At 39.9% G+C, this 16,340-nt stretch overlaps 1 protein-coding gene across 6 annotated transcripts in view; it reads left to right on the forward strand.

Annotated features, from left to right (window-relative positions):
- The window catches only part of TC2N (tandem C2 domains, nuclear), a 31,034-nt gene extending 15,226 nt beyond the window's left edge, over nucleotides 1-15,808 (forward strand). For 5 of the 6 annotated variants that reach the window (XM_037395089.1, XM_037395088.1, XM_037395086.1 and 2 more), the window contains 10 exons: nucleotides 585-818; nucleotides 4,021-4,185; nucleotides 5,084-5,175; nucleotides 5,788-5,863; nucleotides 7,009-7,109; nucleotides 7,973-8,089; nucleotides 8,941-9,132; nucleotides 11,024-11,138; nucleotides 11,613-11,812; nucleotides 14,157-15,808. In XM_037395089.1, the coding sequence (XP_037250986.1) occupies nucleotides 585-818; nucleotides 4,021-4,185; nucleotides 5,084-5,175; nucleotides 5,788-5,863; nucleotides 7,009-7,109; nucleotides 7,973-8,089; nucleotides 8,941-9,132; nucleotides 11,024-11,138; nucleotides 11,613-11,812; nucleotides 14,157-14,267 (1,403 nt within the window). In that variant the 3' untranslated portion in view covers nucleotides 14,268-15,808. The remainder of the gene's footprint in view (nucleotides 1-584; nucleotides 819-4,020; nucleotides 4,186-5,083; nucleotides 5,176-5,787; nucleotides 5,864-7,008; nucleotides 7,110-7,972; nucleotides 8,090-8,940; nucleotides 9,133-11,023; nucleotides 11,139-11,612; nucleotides 11,813-14,156) is intronic. The other variant, XM_037395090.1, reaches the window with a different exon arrangement.
- The last annotated feature ends 532 nt before the right edge of the window (nucleotides 15,809-16,340 follow it).

Here is a 16,340-nt window from a genome sequence, read left to right on the forward strand (position 1 = left end):
TAAAATGACTGTGTCACCCCTGATAAACTTGAATTCTTTTACAACATCCAAAATTCTTTCCATAACTCCACTTGGAGATTGAACACATGCTTGTTAGTGTTATGAATTGAAACTGAAAAATAGCATTTATGTGAAGTCTGCTGCTAGCAGCCTAGAATGCTGTCCAAAAAAGCTAGCTTTTGTACCTAATGTTGTGTAAAGGTCTTGTATCTTTCAAACTCTAAGAGTGAACACTTCTTTCTTTTTTAACCGCCTGTGGATTCACTGTTAGGGTTTTCTTTGGTGTCTTAGTTGTTTGAAGAACTCTTCTATGATACAAGTGTACCTCTTGTAAAAATTCACTTAAGAACAAAGTAGCTATGAATATAGAAGCTTGGGGGACAAAGAGCTTGGATCAGTACAGGTGTCATGAGGATGAATATCTTCTCCAGGTGCTAGTCCTGAATGCTGGTAAAACTGAATACTAACAGCTGTTAAGTAGTGTACAAGCACAGATCCTATTAAATAAAAGAAATCTGTTCATAGTATTGTTCAAAATTTAATGCACATGTGGACTGTCTGTTTTTCTTGCTCTTTATTTTTAGCAGTTTCCATGGTGCAGGAATCTGAAGCAGTAGCTGCAAGCAAGCCAACTATTGCAGAGAAGCCTCCATTGTCTTCAGTGTCAGTGAAGCGTCAAGTTGGCTGTTCAGAGGATTATTTGCTTTCTAAACTGCCCCTGGATGGTCAGGAGGTACCATTTGTGGTCCCTCCATTCAAATTGGCTTATGTACAGCCAAAGAACCTTCCTAGTATCTCACATGCTGGAGGGATTCAAGGTAAAATACAAAAAGCATTGCTGAAATAGTTTTTTAGCTTCTACTACTCTTTGAAAGTTGTCGCATATTCCTACTGAAAACATATGTTTGCAGAACTCTTCTAGAAGCCTGGTCTTGTTTCTTTTTTTTTAGGTTTTATGTTTTAGGTAGAGGTTTTAGGAAGGATGTCATCTCACTATGAATCTCTGTGATGTTGCATGAATAAAACTGAAAGGGAGATTTGCACACCAGTGCTCATACTTAAAGGAAATAGAAGCTTTAGTAAAGAGTTTGTTTGAGCCAAGGAAAGACCTAAAACATCCCCCAGCGTCCAGATCACTCAAGTAAAAGAGGAGAGTGGTCTGGCTTTTGTGTCTAATGTACTCTGATGTGTTTTAACATACTAACACATCTTCTCAAATTCTGCCAGTAAGTAGCATGTGCTACTACATGGCCTGTACTGTTCCCTGCTCTTTTTGCTGCTCATTGGGAGGCCAGGGGTCACAGATCTCAGTGGTATAAGGTTGCACATGATACTCCGATTCTTTGCTTTACAACAATCTTGTGCTTCAACTGCTGCCAGTTAGTCTCATGCTCAGACTGCCAAAATCATGTACATGCAGTTTAGACACAGTGGCATTTTTTAAGAATAGGAGCCTGGCCCAGTAACATGAATTACAGAGTGTGTGTTATCTCTAGGCTCTTGATCCTGACAGAAGCAGCCTAGAATTAGGTAAGGGAAAATTTTGGCAGGGGGCGTATGTGAATGGTTGCTTTCTCTAGAGATGCTTTGCCTTGAGGACGTGGTAAGATGGTAATAGGCTTTTAGTCCCATGTGATTTTATTTCCTTTCTGAGGGTGGAATTCTTAATAACTGAAAAAAAATGAACCCCAAGTTGCATAATAACTAATTTTGTGCTTGTATGGTTTTACTCCCACCTTTCTCTCTTCTCCCTAGGTCCTTGCTGTTGCTTTTCTCCTGCATGCCTGTTACCAGACTTCCTCCTGTCTCTCACCCACCCCTGCTGGCAGCGCTGGTACCAGAGCCCAGCTAATCAGCCCGGCAGAGCTTTTCCATATAGATTGGCCATTCTGTGCCCAGTCTGTTTAGTGTGCTTTATTTGTGATGTCTGCCTTACCAGCCATGGACAGACAACCTAATAGCTGGAGGCAGAACATGTAAGGCCCTTCTCATCTCTGAGCCTCATCTCCTTCAGCCTTTCCACTTGCCTGCTACTTCAGCAGCTAGCTCTTGTAAGTCCTGTACTTGGATGAGGTATGGACATGCAGGACATGCTCCTGGTAATCACCTTTCCTACTGGGTCTGGGTTCAGGTTCTGCTTTGCTTTTTCGTACTTCATCCTCAAGGTACTGTACAGAGAAGTCCATCAAGGACTCTGAGGAACTAGTGTTCTCCAGGGAGAAGGAAGATGTGTCTAACAGTCTTTAGATAAATGTTTTATTTGTTCGTGCAGTTCTACACAATCTTATCAGTCAGTGACTTGTAAACCAGTGACTTGTCTTCATTGGGAATTCTGCTTCATCATTTCTGAAGGACCTGGTGAATAGAGTGGCCCTTAGGTTATAAAGCTGGGAGATCTTCTAGCAGGATGACCTGACTGTTCATAATTGTCTCTCTTGAACAAATATTTTAATTTTTTTAACAAATATTTGAAAAGCGGCTTTTATGTCAAGTAGGCAACTTCCATTTCTGTTTCCAAATATAAATACTGAATTTTTAAAGTCTAGCTTTTTAAGCCTCATTAATTTGTGTTTTAAAATTACAAGTTTACTTTTTAGGGAGATTTACTAAATAGAGTGAAGTGTGCTGTCATTCTTTCTTCACATTAGCCAAAGCACCAGCATATTCAAAGAATGTGTTTAGAGTATTTGCTGCTTAGACCATTATTAAATATCTGTAGACGTCCAAATTCTGCTCTCAGTTCCACTCCATTTTCTGTGCATGTCTGACCATTCTCCTTTAGTGAAACAGGACATGCTCAGTGTTAGCTCTTGGCATCCCTTCTGAAAGCTATTATGTTCTGGCAGCGTTTCTCTTCAATACTAGCTGCAGTGTGCCTCGTGCTGTCACAGAAGTAAGCTAGCAGGGAGAAGCGTGTTCCTGGTCTGGAACACTGGCTTTTCCGTTATCTGCTGTGTAGCAGTTCTTTATGGCCTCACTTGTAGCACTCATCCTCATGTACATCATGCTCAAGCCCATTATACTTGAATTCTTGCTTTATCATCTCTCATGTTCCATGTCAGTGTTGGAGTTATTCTTTTTTACTTACTCTACTAACACCTGGAAGAAAGGATTTTACAGCAATAGTAGTTTGCCTTTTATGGGGCAATGCACTTGCAGAATTGAAGATACTTTATAATGGGGTAAAGAACTTTTTAACAGATAGGTTGAAGTCCAGGGAGGTGAAGTGAAGGAAGCAAACATCAGAGCATGTCAGAGTCCAGGTCACCCCATCCCCATTCTCTACTTTACTGTTCTATATGGCTTATTTTCACTCCAGACAGACAAAGTGAAGCACTACAGCAGTGTTCTTTACTGTTCTGCTGACCAGGATGTGCATGGTTTTTATGACATTATGGTAAATAAAGGAAAGAAAAATAGGGCAGCTGTGCTGTACTGGGCTGAGTAAAGGGCTGGGATTCAAGCATCCTCAGATCTGTCTACTTGTGCCTCAGCCAACAATTAAAGTCATTTTGGCCCTGCAATTTTGCCCCTGACAGAGTTCCTATAGAAACTGGATGACAAGGAGACTGCAGTTGCAGGTTGCATTATATTTCCATACAAGACCCTCCTGAAGGTCTAGGGGCCTATTAGATGAGTGGGCATGTCCTGGGGGTAGGTAGCCAAGTAAGTCAGAGTTTTTCAGTACATATGGCTTTACCTTTGCTGTTAATTTCTGTCTGGCTATCTCTGCCTTTGGAGCCTTCTGTATTTTAACTAGGTAAACATTTATTGTGGAACTCCCAAGACAGGGTATGCATAACTTTTTAGGGGCAATTTCATTCTGGTGTTTGCTAGCACACTGGAAATCTGGCATAATGTATATGTATGTTTTCTTTTCTTTTTTTGTCCTTTTCCTGAAGTAGATAACTTGGAAATATTTTGTCCTTTGCCCTGAAGGCACTCTGCCTGCCTTATGAAGCCAGGCAGCATGTGTTATGTCTGGAACTCTTGCATTTGATGTTTACTTGTGCTCCACAGAATCTACCAGAGCCTCATTTGGTGACCGGAAAGCAGAACTGCACAGCGTGTACCAATGGCCCCACTGTGACGTCTACAACCCATTCTATTTGGAGCATCGGGTTTCGCCAGATCTGATTAGGCGCTTCCCAGCAAAATCAGATAATAGGAAATTATATGGATCAGGTGAGAAGACCACACCCTTACTTTTCTGTCTTCCTCCCTTTCCCAAGGTTTATAGGTAAGAGAAAAATCCATTAGTCTAAAGAAGACATGTTTGATTATAGCAGTTCTCAGACTGATCTGTATTTTATAGCCACTTCTTGGTTGGTGAACCAGCTGTGGAGCCAGCGCTCCTTGATTTCCAGCTGTGCTGTTACTTTCTGTCTTTTAGGGGCTTAACAAGACTTGCTTGCATCACACGAAGGTGGACAAACTGGCAAAGCAAGCTAGCATGTCTGCCTCCAGTGCAAAACTGATCTACTTAACCACGTCCAGCTGCTGAGGGAACTACCCTTTTGTAAAATAAAGATCTTGCTTTTGTGTTATAGCAAGTACGTGTCATCTTAGAGTTAAGTAAGACTTGCTTTGTCTGAGACCTAGTAAGGGTGCAGAGTATGGTGCTTTGACACTGTGATCAGTAAAGCCAGGGAGATAAGGCCAAGTTTAACAGGCAGCAGGTTTTTGCCACTGGGGTCTTTACCGTGGAAAAATTTGAAAAAGGAGATCAGGCTAAGCCCCAGGTCTGGCTGACAAGATTAAAAGACAAGGCTTTTCTGTTTTGCTAAAGTATCTACTAGAAAATACATTTCTTTTGAGGAAATAACTTTGAGGCAGGCTCCCTATTCTACCATTGCTACAAAAATGGAATTGATTCAGGTATTTTAGTGGCTTGGTCTTTCCATTTTGTCATTTCAGGAGAGTGTTTTAGGAAGGGAAGGGGGGAAAGGTGCTGACATCCTTAGATGTTATTTAGCTAGGTTTCAGTTCTACCATAGGTCTACTTAAATTTAAAAAAAACTTCTTAATGATTCTTTTTTCTAGAATGTTTACATAATTTGTATTGTTTTCTTTGTCTTTTTAGTTAGTGATCTAAGACCTAGTGCTTTGCCTGGATCACTTGATGTAAGCCATTCAATGTTTGATCTCAGAAGCCCACCTCATCGATTCATGAAGGTGAGTTCCCCTTGTAACAGGTTATACTCAAACTCAGTTTGCTTGGTGTATCTGTTCCTGTTGCATTGCGTTTTCAAAGTAAAAACTGAAGGGCATTCTACTACGCACTGGAAGGGCTACAAGGAGAAGTTCAACATCTTGACAAACTTCAAGAGGCTCTTTCCTGATGTCTTCTCTGACTCCTACTGTTCTGGCCCAGTGGGGCTGTTGAGAAACATGAATAGGCTTATTAGGCAGGACAAGACAGACAAGAGGTTGTGGTTCATCATCTTGTGATTTCTCCCATCAGTTGAAAAGTGGAACACTAGAAATTTCCATTGATGCAAAAAACACTGCAATTTTTTTCAAATAATCATCTTTTACATAGAGATGAAGCTGCATATATATCAGTAAGCAAAAAACATCTGTGCTGGCCATATGTGTCCTCTATTAGCTCTTTGCATCAGAGTAGTAATTCCATGCTGCTGGATCGAGAGGTTAGTAGGGAATGAGACAATTATTTGAAATTGGATACTGGTTTTGTTCTCATTCATGCCTTGTCTGATGGTAGAATCTCTGGGGTTTTTTGCATCTCTTGCTCTGAATGAAGTGATTTGGTTTTTTTCTCCCCAGAGATACGATTCATTGTCCAGTGTACCTAGCAGTACCTCTTCCAGGAAGGATTCGCAAGGCAGTAACAGGAGTCTGGGTAATGTTGTGTTTACCATATAATGAAATATTTCCCTTTGCACTTGAAACATTAAGCTGTCTCTACTGTTGATGGGGTTTTTTTAGATTTTTTGAGGGGTTGGGTGGTTGGTGGGGTTTTTGGGGTTTTTTTGAGTTGAATCTGATTAGCAGACCAGTTGGGAGATTACTTTGCAATTTGAAATTAAGAGTTTTGAATGTGCACCTTCCTGTTGTCAGAGGATTGAGCAAATGAGCTTTCCAGGAGTCCTCATGCTTTTGAAAAATTAATCCTCAGGTTTACTACCGCAGTGAACCAAGAGAATGCAGCACCTTGGTCACAGCTCTAGTCCTTTTTCATCTATCAGTATTTTTCTGTGGGAAGTGTCTGGAATCCAATACCCATATTACACTGAGAATTAGGCAAGAATAATGCATGCAAACCTAGTATCCCTATTCATGAAAGAATGCTGAAGAAGTGGGGATACTGCAAAATAAACCCTCAAAAATTAATCAAATCCCCACAAAAGTCACCCTACTGAAAGTCAGAATTTCACCCAGTCTCCTCAAAAAGAACGGGGGGCAATGACATAGTTTCAGTCATGAAGAGAAAAACTGGATATTAAATGGCTCTTCTGACTTGGAGAAAAGCATCATAGTAAAATGTTCGCTAGGCTGGAATTGAAATATGAGAAAGAAAAAGCAGGCCAGTTCATAAACTTAATAGTGGAAGTAATTAAGGGAAGTGATAGATTATAAATGTGTTCTGGGTATCTCAGGCACATGCTTTTTGTCTTTTAGAAATGTGTTCTGGGTATCTCAGGCACATGCTTTTTGTCTTTTAGAAATGTGTTCTGGGTATCTCAGGCACATGCTTTTTGTCTTTCTAAAAGTTGTTTGAGTACAGCACAAGTTATTAAATTAAATAGGGATAACTGAGGTAAATGTGAAGGCTTTTAGCTATGCAGAAGGTCAGGCTACAATATTTTGTCCTCAAAATGTAGGTGTTAAGGTATTTCTAACTTATTTTGAGATAAGTTTTCAAAGATAAGCAGTACACCTACTAATGAGTTCCCTTATTCTTGAAATACTTTTATTCTGTTTATTCTTGGAAAATTTTAAGATGCTGCATTACTTCTAAAAACATTAATTGGCTTTCTTCCATAGATACTATTACATTATCAGGTGACGAACGAGACTTTGGAAGACTGAATGTGAAGTTGTGTTATGTTTCTTCTGTAGAACAGATTTGGATCACAGTTTTACATGTAAGCAAATACAAATAACTTTATTATTTACTCAAACGACTATTTTGCTATACTTAGTGTTAATTCTCATTAAATTTGGTGCTCTGTTACTTTACAAAATACTTTTAGGAGAAAAAGAAAATTACTTTTAAGTATTAATATAAACACAATTTAGTCAAATGTAATGCTGGGCTTCATTCAAAGTATCTTCCTCTTCCCGCCCCACCCCCATTGCAATCTCTGTTCTGCTGCAGTCAATAGTAAAGTATTATAGAACTCTTTAGGTTATTATACGTATGTTCTGATTGTGGAGTGAGGAACTGTTCAGCATAGATAAGAAAGCTGAGCGGGTCATAGATGGGTCCTGCTGTGGAAGTTTTCCTGTAGAAATCTGGAGGCAGAAAACTGGAGCAACTTTGAAGGCAGCATTTAACTGACTTTGAACCTAACAGTTCCTTCAGGGAAGAAGAGAACATGTAGCTTCTTGTGACTTTTTTGTTAGCTAACGTGATTCTGTTATGCTAGCTGTCTTATACATTTCCAAGAACAGTGAATAATTTTTAGACAATGGAACTTTAAGTAATCAGAAACCTCATAACTACATGAAGTGATAAATACTATGCAAGGGATTTAGTGATTGATCTGTTGTCAGATTGCCACATATCGAAATCATTAAAATCTGCCAAGTAATTTTTTACCCTCTGGTTGTGAAAATTTAATTATTAAATTATCTGAAGTGACATAATCATTACACTAGTTCTGATTTATATTCAGTAATACAGGAGTTATGCATAATTCAAGAACAATGTAAAAGACTGTTTCTAAGTTGTCTGAAGGCCAGAGTCTTAACATTGTCTAAACTGACTGTGTTTTAAATGTTGCAGTGCAAAGACCTGAGCTGGCCTTCTAGCTGTGGGGAGAATCCTCGTATCTGCGTCAAGGGAATTCTCACACTGCCCAAACCAGTGCATTTCAAATCTTCTGCCAAGGAAGGCTGCAACGTAAGTAGAGGTGGGGGAAACACCACGAAATCTTATTTCCCCCAAATATAAAAGTGGAATGTAAATGGATTGTTAAAATGGCCCAAACATCCATGCCTGTGCCATATTTGCTGTGGTAGTTGCCTAGGCTCAGGTTACTTACCCCCTCCCTTCCTCAAAATTCTATTAAAAGCCTTGTTCCAGTTCCTCCCCCTATACCCTGTCTTGTGTTGTACTGTTGCCGTCCTTCTCGCCTGTCTGCAGGACAGATATGCTCATAGGGGAATGAACCATGAGCTGCTGGCCTTGGCAACTCAACGGTGGGGGACTGGAGGAAGACTGGGATACCTGTAGGTGCACTTTCACCCCGGGGAGGTAGATATGTACTGCCTCTCACTAGGGCAGGAGATAAAGTTCGTACTTCCTCTCCAGAGAAAGTAGTAAGAATTGGTCGCATGGGACCACTGATAGTGGCAGTAAAGGAACATTAAGGGGGTGGAAGGTAAACCAACATAAACCACACACAATACAAGTCAAAGGTGAAAGAAAATAAAACTAGCAGGAGAGACTGAAGCAAAAGGCCACAGGAGAATTTGCTATGACCATGTGTGTATGCTGTTGTAAAGCTCCAGAAGAAATAGCCTCAACTCATTATGGTAGTGAAAAATAATCCAGAGCTTTGTCCCTGCCGGGGTGTGACAATGAGGTGGTGAGTCTGTGGGCACTTATCGCTGTAAAAGCAGACTTTTCAGTGGCAACCTAAAATGGTAGCTGGGAGCAGTGGCTAGGACCAGGAAGCCTTGGTTTCTAGTTTTCTGGCTCAGTGCAACATCAGTACCATAATGAAGTTACTCCTCTGTTTTTCTTTCTAGGATATTGAATTTATGGAAACTTTTGTATTTGCTATTAAACTGCAAAGCCTGCAGGCTGTCAGATTGGTATTTAAAATCCAGATACAGACTCCCAGGAAAAAAACGATTGGAGGGTGCTCCTTGGCACTACGGGACCTCAGCTCGGAGGAGTCAAGTCATTGGCTGGATATATCTCCTCCTTCCAAAGCACCTGTAAGTGCCAATACTGCAAAAGCATGTTGTTATATCACCTAGAAAGTTGATGGAAATGAAAGTAAAATAATTCAGTACTAATTTAATCTTAACAACAATCAGGGGGTTTCTTTTTTCCTCCTTTTCCTTTTTTTTTCTCCTCAGGAAAGGTGTTTTGATGGGGAAAAAATGCAGACTTTTGAACTCTGCACATGGATGTTCTTGTTGTAAACTTCAGCTGTTTCTGGGAAAAGAGCTAGAGCAAGCTCTTCCACACCATGGCTCACAGCTTGAGGGAGGGACGTTCTGGGGAAATGTTCAGCAAAGGGAACCAGGTGATTGCCTTTTCTGACCAAAAAAGCATCAGAAGGTCTTTAGGACTCACAGCAAGAGCTCAGACCAAATGGTATCTGCTTTTGTTATGGAAGAAAAGTGCTGAGATCTTCAGTGGCTTGAAACTGCTGAGATCGCTATATATTTAATACTCAGATTGCATGTTGTGAAGTAATAATTCAGCCAGTTCATTCCCATTACTGTAATAAGAAGCAGGTGGTTTTCACAGTGGGATTTCCTTTCCCCCTACCCTTACTTTGTTTGTTTCTTTTACAGGTTGTGTCTAGACATTTGTATTTTCAACAAATTAAACTTGAATTAGCAATTTAAAAGCAAGTTTTATCTAAGTGTGTCTGAGTAATGAGTGATGCTCTTGATATCTAACATAAGTTACACTTGACATTTTTTAGTTCTAACAAGAATAACCATATTGCTTCAAAAGCAGTAAGGTTAAGGGAAAGAAGCAGCTGTTTTAGAAATGGCTTCATCCCAGTGTAAATTCCTGAATCATCTCACAGTTTCTCTGTTTTGGCTTTTCTCACCATTATATCCAAAAGCCCTCCAGACACTTTTGGAATTCATCCTTCTACTACCCCGTGAGGCAGCAACCTACCCTACTTGCCAATAGAGGGCCAAAGCTGAGAGTGGAGTAAGCGGCTTCCTCTCGGGGCTACACAGAAATTTTGTGGCAGAGCTTCAAAGAGAATTTGGGTGTCTTCGATGAACTGGAGCCTGACTTCTCTTTATCTGACCTGTTGCTCTCTTGCTTGGTGCGTTTTGCTTCACTGAAGTGCATTAAAACTTGAAAGGAACCGTGACTAGCAAAGTCCTTTCGATTGGAGGCTGTCAGGAAAGCTGGGTCTCTACTGGCCTTCTCCTGCTGCTCTTACAGTGTTCAGGGTATGTTAGCATCTGACAGGAGAGTAATGAGGATGCCTCAGCTCAACTTTGCCGCTAACAAAAATTCTAAAAAAAATTCGGGCTTGAGATCTGAGTACATTCGGGGGGGGGGGGGGCTGTATGTATATAGGCATGTAAAACACAAGTACTTCGGTAACATAGGAAACTCCACAGCATGCAGTCACCCTAAACATCGATGACAGTAAATGATGGGGCCATGTATCTATGGATAGCACTGTTTATATCTCCATATTGCAAAACTCAAAAGTGTGGGAGGAGAACTCTAAAGGTTTTTGTGTTAGTGGAACATATCTGGTCTTTCACTTCCACACCCAGGTTTAATAGAGCTACAGCTGCATTTCTGGTTTTCCCTGTATGTGTTTGCTCTTACCACTGAGGAATCTTTCACAGATAAAAACTGAGGACTCGTTTATTTGTCCAGTATCTTTGGCTGAAGACCACGAGGGCCTTATGTGCACTGCACATGTACTGCAGCTACGACAAGTGCAAAATGCACTTACTGTGCATCTGTAGGTTGTGTACACAACACATGCTTATATTTCTTTCTAGGAAATCCCAGATAGAAATGTGGGAGCCCAAATTATGACAGAATTCCTGTTTTTCCTGAGTTTATAAGCAACTTAATCCAGATGTTATGGCAACATTCTTCTGCTTGTAGGTGTGCCGTGCAGAACTTCAAGTAGGAACTTGTTTTCAAGCAATAAACAGGAGGATACAGGTACAGATACTTGAAGCACAAAATCTTCCAGTTCCATCTACACCACTGTCTTCAAGTAAGTCACATCAGCTGTCTCATGCCTCCTCTCTAAAAGCATTTGTAACAGGTAAATTGCTTCTCAAATGGGTTGGCAATTCATAGCATTCCTTCCAAACCTCAGACTAACATGTTGTGCAGTAGATTTCCATTGCCAAGGCTTGTTTCCACAGATGTCTTACTTAATTACTTTTTTGTTTGCTTTGAAGCTACATCTTTATGTATTTTGGAAGATTTTTATCCCAGTATTAATCCTGACATACAAGAGCGTTAGCCTGCACTTGCTGTTTGGATACTGTCTTAATCAATTCAATATTATTGAATGTACTGTTTGTGTGACTAGTCAGGAAAGCTATTGTACAGCTTTTTTGGCCAGACTTTTGGGAAATTGCTGCAATTTAAACCATACATGTGGATATTGTCAGTTCCTTTTTGGGTGTGTTTGTAAGTAACCCTTTGTGTGCTATGCCTTTCCCCCTCCTTTTTGTGCTAGATTTCTTTGTGAAAGTTGGGATGTTTACTACAGAAGGGATGATCTATAAGAAGAAGACTCGTCTTCTGAAGTCCACTAATGGCCAAGTGAAGTGGGGAGAAATGATGATTTTTCCAGTTAGCCAAGCTGAACAAGGAACTGGCTTTCTCATCAAGCTCTACAGCAGAAGCTCAGTGAGAAGAAAACACTTCCTGGGACAGGTTGGTTTCTGCTAACTGGCATGATGTCCTTTACTTAAAATCCAGTTCCACAGGTTTCTTGGTATGAATTTTAAAATACTTTAAATAAGGTGGCATATGGCAAAATAGTAAATTCTGATAAACTCTTCTGGATGTAACCCAAGAAAGAATAGCACTGGACTCTCACACACTAACGTCAGAAAGGGAATTGACATTTGATTCTTCTTTTAAAAAGAAATCCCTAAGTCATTTTTGTGTGGAGTATTACTATGTGAAAGTCCTTCCAACAGACAGACATACAATCTCCTCCTTGCCTTTAGGCTTTCTAAAGAAAACAAACAGCACTCACAGGAATTTCACAACCTACAACGTACCATACAGAAAGGCTTACCGTACCAATACCATGGCTTACTATACCAATACACTTACAAACAGGTTTGTGTAAAAGGAAGTATCAACAGCTACAATATCAGACTGCCTTCCTGAGTAAAACAATGCTGAAATCAGCACAATATTCTAAATATGTATCATCAAGTGATAATACAGGTGACCAAAAGCAAAATTATTTTTTTAGCCGAGTGCTCTTTCTCTCTCTTTTTTTTTTTAACAGCTGGAACTTCAGTAGTATCTCTTTGAAAGCATTTGTACTATCAGGTTTATTTAACCCCCATAAAACTTCATAGTCTGGTCTCTTTTTATTCTCTCTTCCCTCTTCCCCTGGTTGTTCTAATTTACTATCATCCTGTCCCTTCTTTCTCTCCTTTTCTTTTTGGTATGGTGAGCCATAGCTGTTCTTAACGCTTTGTGCTCTCCCTGACACAGCTAGATTTAGTAGCAGAATTTTAATATATGCATAAATGAATAATGTAGAATTGATTTTGAGACCACAACTGCAATGTCTCTTGTCAGATGCTATCCTTAGGTACAGGAAGTGGTACTGTCCCATTCTAGTGATGTTTCTTGTGCCTGCTGAAGACATGCAGTTATAGGAGAAGCTGATGTGCTATAGAAATGATGGGCCAGCAAGAGTTATGTGAAGTCCCTCTGTTTTATGGAGCCTCATGTCACACGTGTTCCATCTTTCTGTGATTCCTGTTGGTGGAATTGGATTTGAAATAGGAAAATAAAAAATTGTTCTTTTTAGTTGTGCTACCTTGGGATGCAAATAACTGGGTATGATTTTGCAGTCACTTGGCAATATGTGAGGTCATCTCAATCTGACAAGTTACATTTAATCATATATCTTATTTTTAGGGGGAGGAAATGAGCTACTTCTCCTCAGAGGTTATTTGGAAAAGGTTATTTCAGCTCATGCAGGCAGACATTGCCACATAATGCATGAAGACATAAAATATGGCTCAGGGAAAAATGTACTTTGAGCAATTGGCTGGGTAGCTGGAAAAAGATGAGTATAGTTGGATCTATTAACTTTGTTCTTCAGAGAATGATGTTTAATTGGATGCTGTTCTAAGCAGACAATACTTAGATTAGGCTGCTTTTACAGCCATGTATTTAATCATGAGCAAGATGTATATTGAATCTCTGTGGATGAAACACCAGCTGTCTATGGTATTCTGGAAGACATTATTCTCACTTCTTGAGGACTCCTGCCTCAGCTGTGTAGGCTAAATGTACTTCATGGTGAAGTTTTCTGAGAAGTCTTAAAAGGACTCATTCGTGGAAGACTTGAGGAAATAAGAGTCCTGTAAATAATGATACCTGCTTACATAAGCATAATTCTTTTGGCAGTGGAGGCTGATGATAAATGTTCAGGGGGAATGTTTCCTACTTGTACCACATTTCCTCATTTAATGGCCACTATCTGTTAACTGAATGCTGAGAAGAAATGGACTCTTTTGGTGTGACTGTGTGTGGTATAGGCATGTTAGCAGCCTCTGTGGAATGCAAGTTTGGCCATGTCTGTTGGAGTGTGCCATTTTAAATGCATTTGAAAACACTGGACAGCTAGCTTGGGCTGCCAGGTGGCTTGTAGCCATCTGGAGTTTCAATGCATAGAGCCATCACTGGCCCTTATGAGCCCTTGACCCCAGCATGTGCATTTGAATGGAGCAAGGAATGCTTGATTTAAACCATCTTATTAAGCAGAGAAACATCAGTATGTAGTGAATTCTCTATAAACATTTTGGAGGCTAAATTTAAACCCAGACTCCCTGTGTTCCCAGCTGAAAGCCCAAATATGTTAGTCCTAACAGAACTGTCTTTGGTGCTCTCACACTTTGGTCACAGTCTACACATTGTATCTCATTCTACACTTGGCGGTATTTATTGGGAATTAATAAAGGCTGGACCTCTGTGTTACATCAGGTAAACTCAATTTTATTTTTCTTTTTGTTTCTTACTGCAGGTCTGGATAAGTTCTGACAGCAGTAACAGTGAAGCAGTAGAGCAATGGAAAGATACTATTGCCAACCCTGAAAAAGTTGTTGTTAAATGGTACAGCATTGGTCCATCTTGAAGACTGGAGATGAAACTTGGGACTGATTTTTCTACAAAGATATCCCTATGCTGTTTATAATAGTATAAATTAAAGAAATTAATTGTCTACACAAGTTCTTCAGAAGTTCTCCACTGCATCACACCTCCATGGTAACGGAAAATTCAGTTTCACCAAGAGAAATACTGGCTAAATATTATTATGAGGAAGACTTAGGATCTGAGGGAATTGCTCGTTTGATTTTTAAAAATCCACCTTGAAAAAGGTATTTTTGCCCCTTTCAGGCTCCATAAGAGCACAGAAGTCCAGTCTTGGCGAGAAGCAACTTGAATCAGCATCTTCTTCACTAGACACTGACATCATCCTCATCTACAGTCCTGTCTTTGGCAGACTCCAAAGTCCGTGGGAATCAGTCTGGTCGGTGGCTTGATCCTAGGTACCTCTGAGCCTCTGGGACTGCACCTGTGTTGACACCACTTGATCAGAGTAATGTGCCTGAGCCAGTGGGAAAGCTGTGGCAGTAGAAGGCTTAAAGGGAACTATTCAATAAGGCAGTACCCAGAGACTTCTCTAACCTCTGTCTTTGATGAAGGCAGTACCCTGACATGCCAATAGCTTGGGTTCTCCCTCATCCTTCCTTCTAAACAGACAGATTGAAAGATAAAGCGTTGCTCTGACTAACTGTGATCTTTTCAAGTGGGGCCCTCCAGACATGCTCTGTTTGGGTCAATTCCGGTTGAGATCAATGGAATAATACAAAGAGGCAAAGGCCCTGCCTGGGATCAGGGCCAATATTTTTAGATAAATTACTTTCTTATATAGAATTCTTATATGTAAACCACTTCCTATATAATCAACAATGTTCTAGCGTTTGCTTACATTGCTAAAACCCAGACTCACATGTACAAAGGAGTAGGCATATATTTACTGACGTAAGTGCCTTTTGATATTAATTAAAATGCAGCACAGTAAGGGACTCGGACTTTGTTTAAAAGATGGGCTACTGCTGCAGAAGTACTTGTTACATCTGTCTAGGATGCTGAAAAATTATGTGTGAGAATATATTTTTGTTACTTGTTCCTAGCAAGAAGAAATCACCATTTTGCAAATTATATTTTTCCTACAAAATCCTAAGATTATTTTTTCTATTAGTCCCCATTTTTCAGGAGTTTATTCAGAGTTATTTTTAAGGCAGGAAAATGCCATGTATATAACTGATAATATATACATCTAAAAGCACAGACCTCTTTGCACTACTTTAACTACTGGATTTAAAAAATATGTATGTTCTGTTAAATCCACATTTATGGTTGGCTGTCTGGACTGTACAAATATGTATGTTTGTATAGATGCTGAATAATTGTATCTTTTTTATACCTTGGATCCCATTCAAACATCTGACATGAACGGGAGTGGCAGTGAGAGCTCTCGCTGCTGGAAGGCCAAGAGTGGGGAGCAGAGGAGACACTGTAACAGGAAGGCATGTTGTATTTAAGCATAGAGCTCTGAGCATCTTTATTTTAACTTCTTTGACTTTGAGTAAAGGTCAAGAAAAAATGGAATCTCTTTGATTATGTTTTTTCTTATCAACTGATAATTGAAGCTTTTAAAACTATGACCATCCAAATTTTTGTTGTTGAAATTTAGTATTTTGAAAATGGGCAAACAAAAGGATTTTCCCAGGCTCTTACATGTTCTGCTTTTTAACCAGTTTTCATAAATGAACTGAAAAATCTTTCGCATGTTACTCAGAGAACAAACACCAGTTCTCTCTCATACTGACACTTTTTGCAAAGCTCCCCCTGGGCCCAGAGGATCTTAACTGACAGCATTAACTTTCATCCAGTTACATCACTTGGGATGAGCTTGGCTTGTTGGGTGAAATGAAAAAGGGACTGGACCCAGCTGATGTACTTGCAGTATCTTTACTTGAATATGTGGATCTTTTTTATTCATTGTGGCTAAACTGCAGTAAACAAAAGCACAAACTGTTTCCTTATGCAGAATGCTGCAGTATTTGAAAGAGAGGACAGGGAATATCCCCATGTTTTGGAGGCTTCGATTACCACAGCAGTGGTTCTGCAGAGATTGCTA

This window comes from Falco rusticolus, chromosome 7 (genome assembly GCF_015220075.1).
Source record: "Falco rusticolus isolate bFalRus1 chromosome 7, bFalRus1.pri, whole genome shotgun sequence".
Lineage (NCBI taxonomy): Eukaryota > Metazoa > Chordata > Aves > Falconiformes > Falconidae > Falco > Falco rusticolus.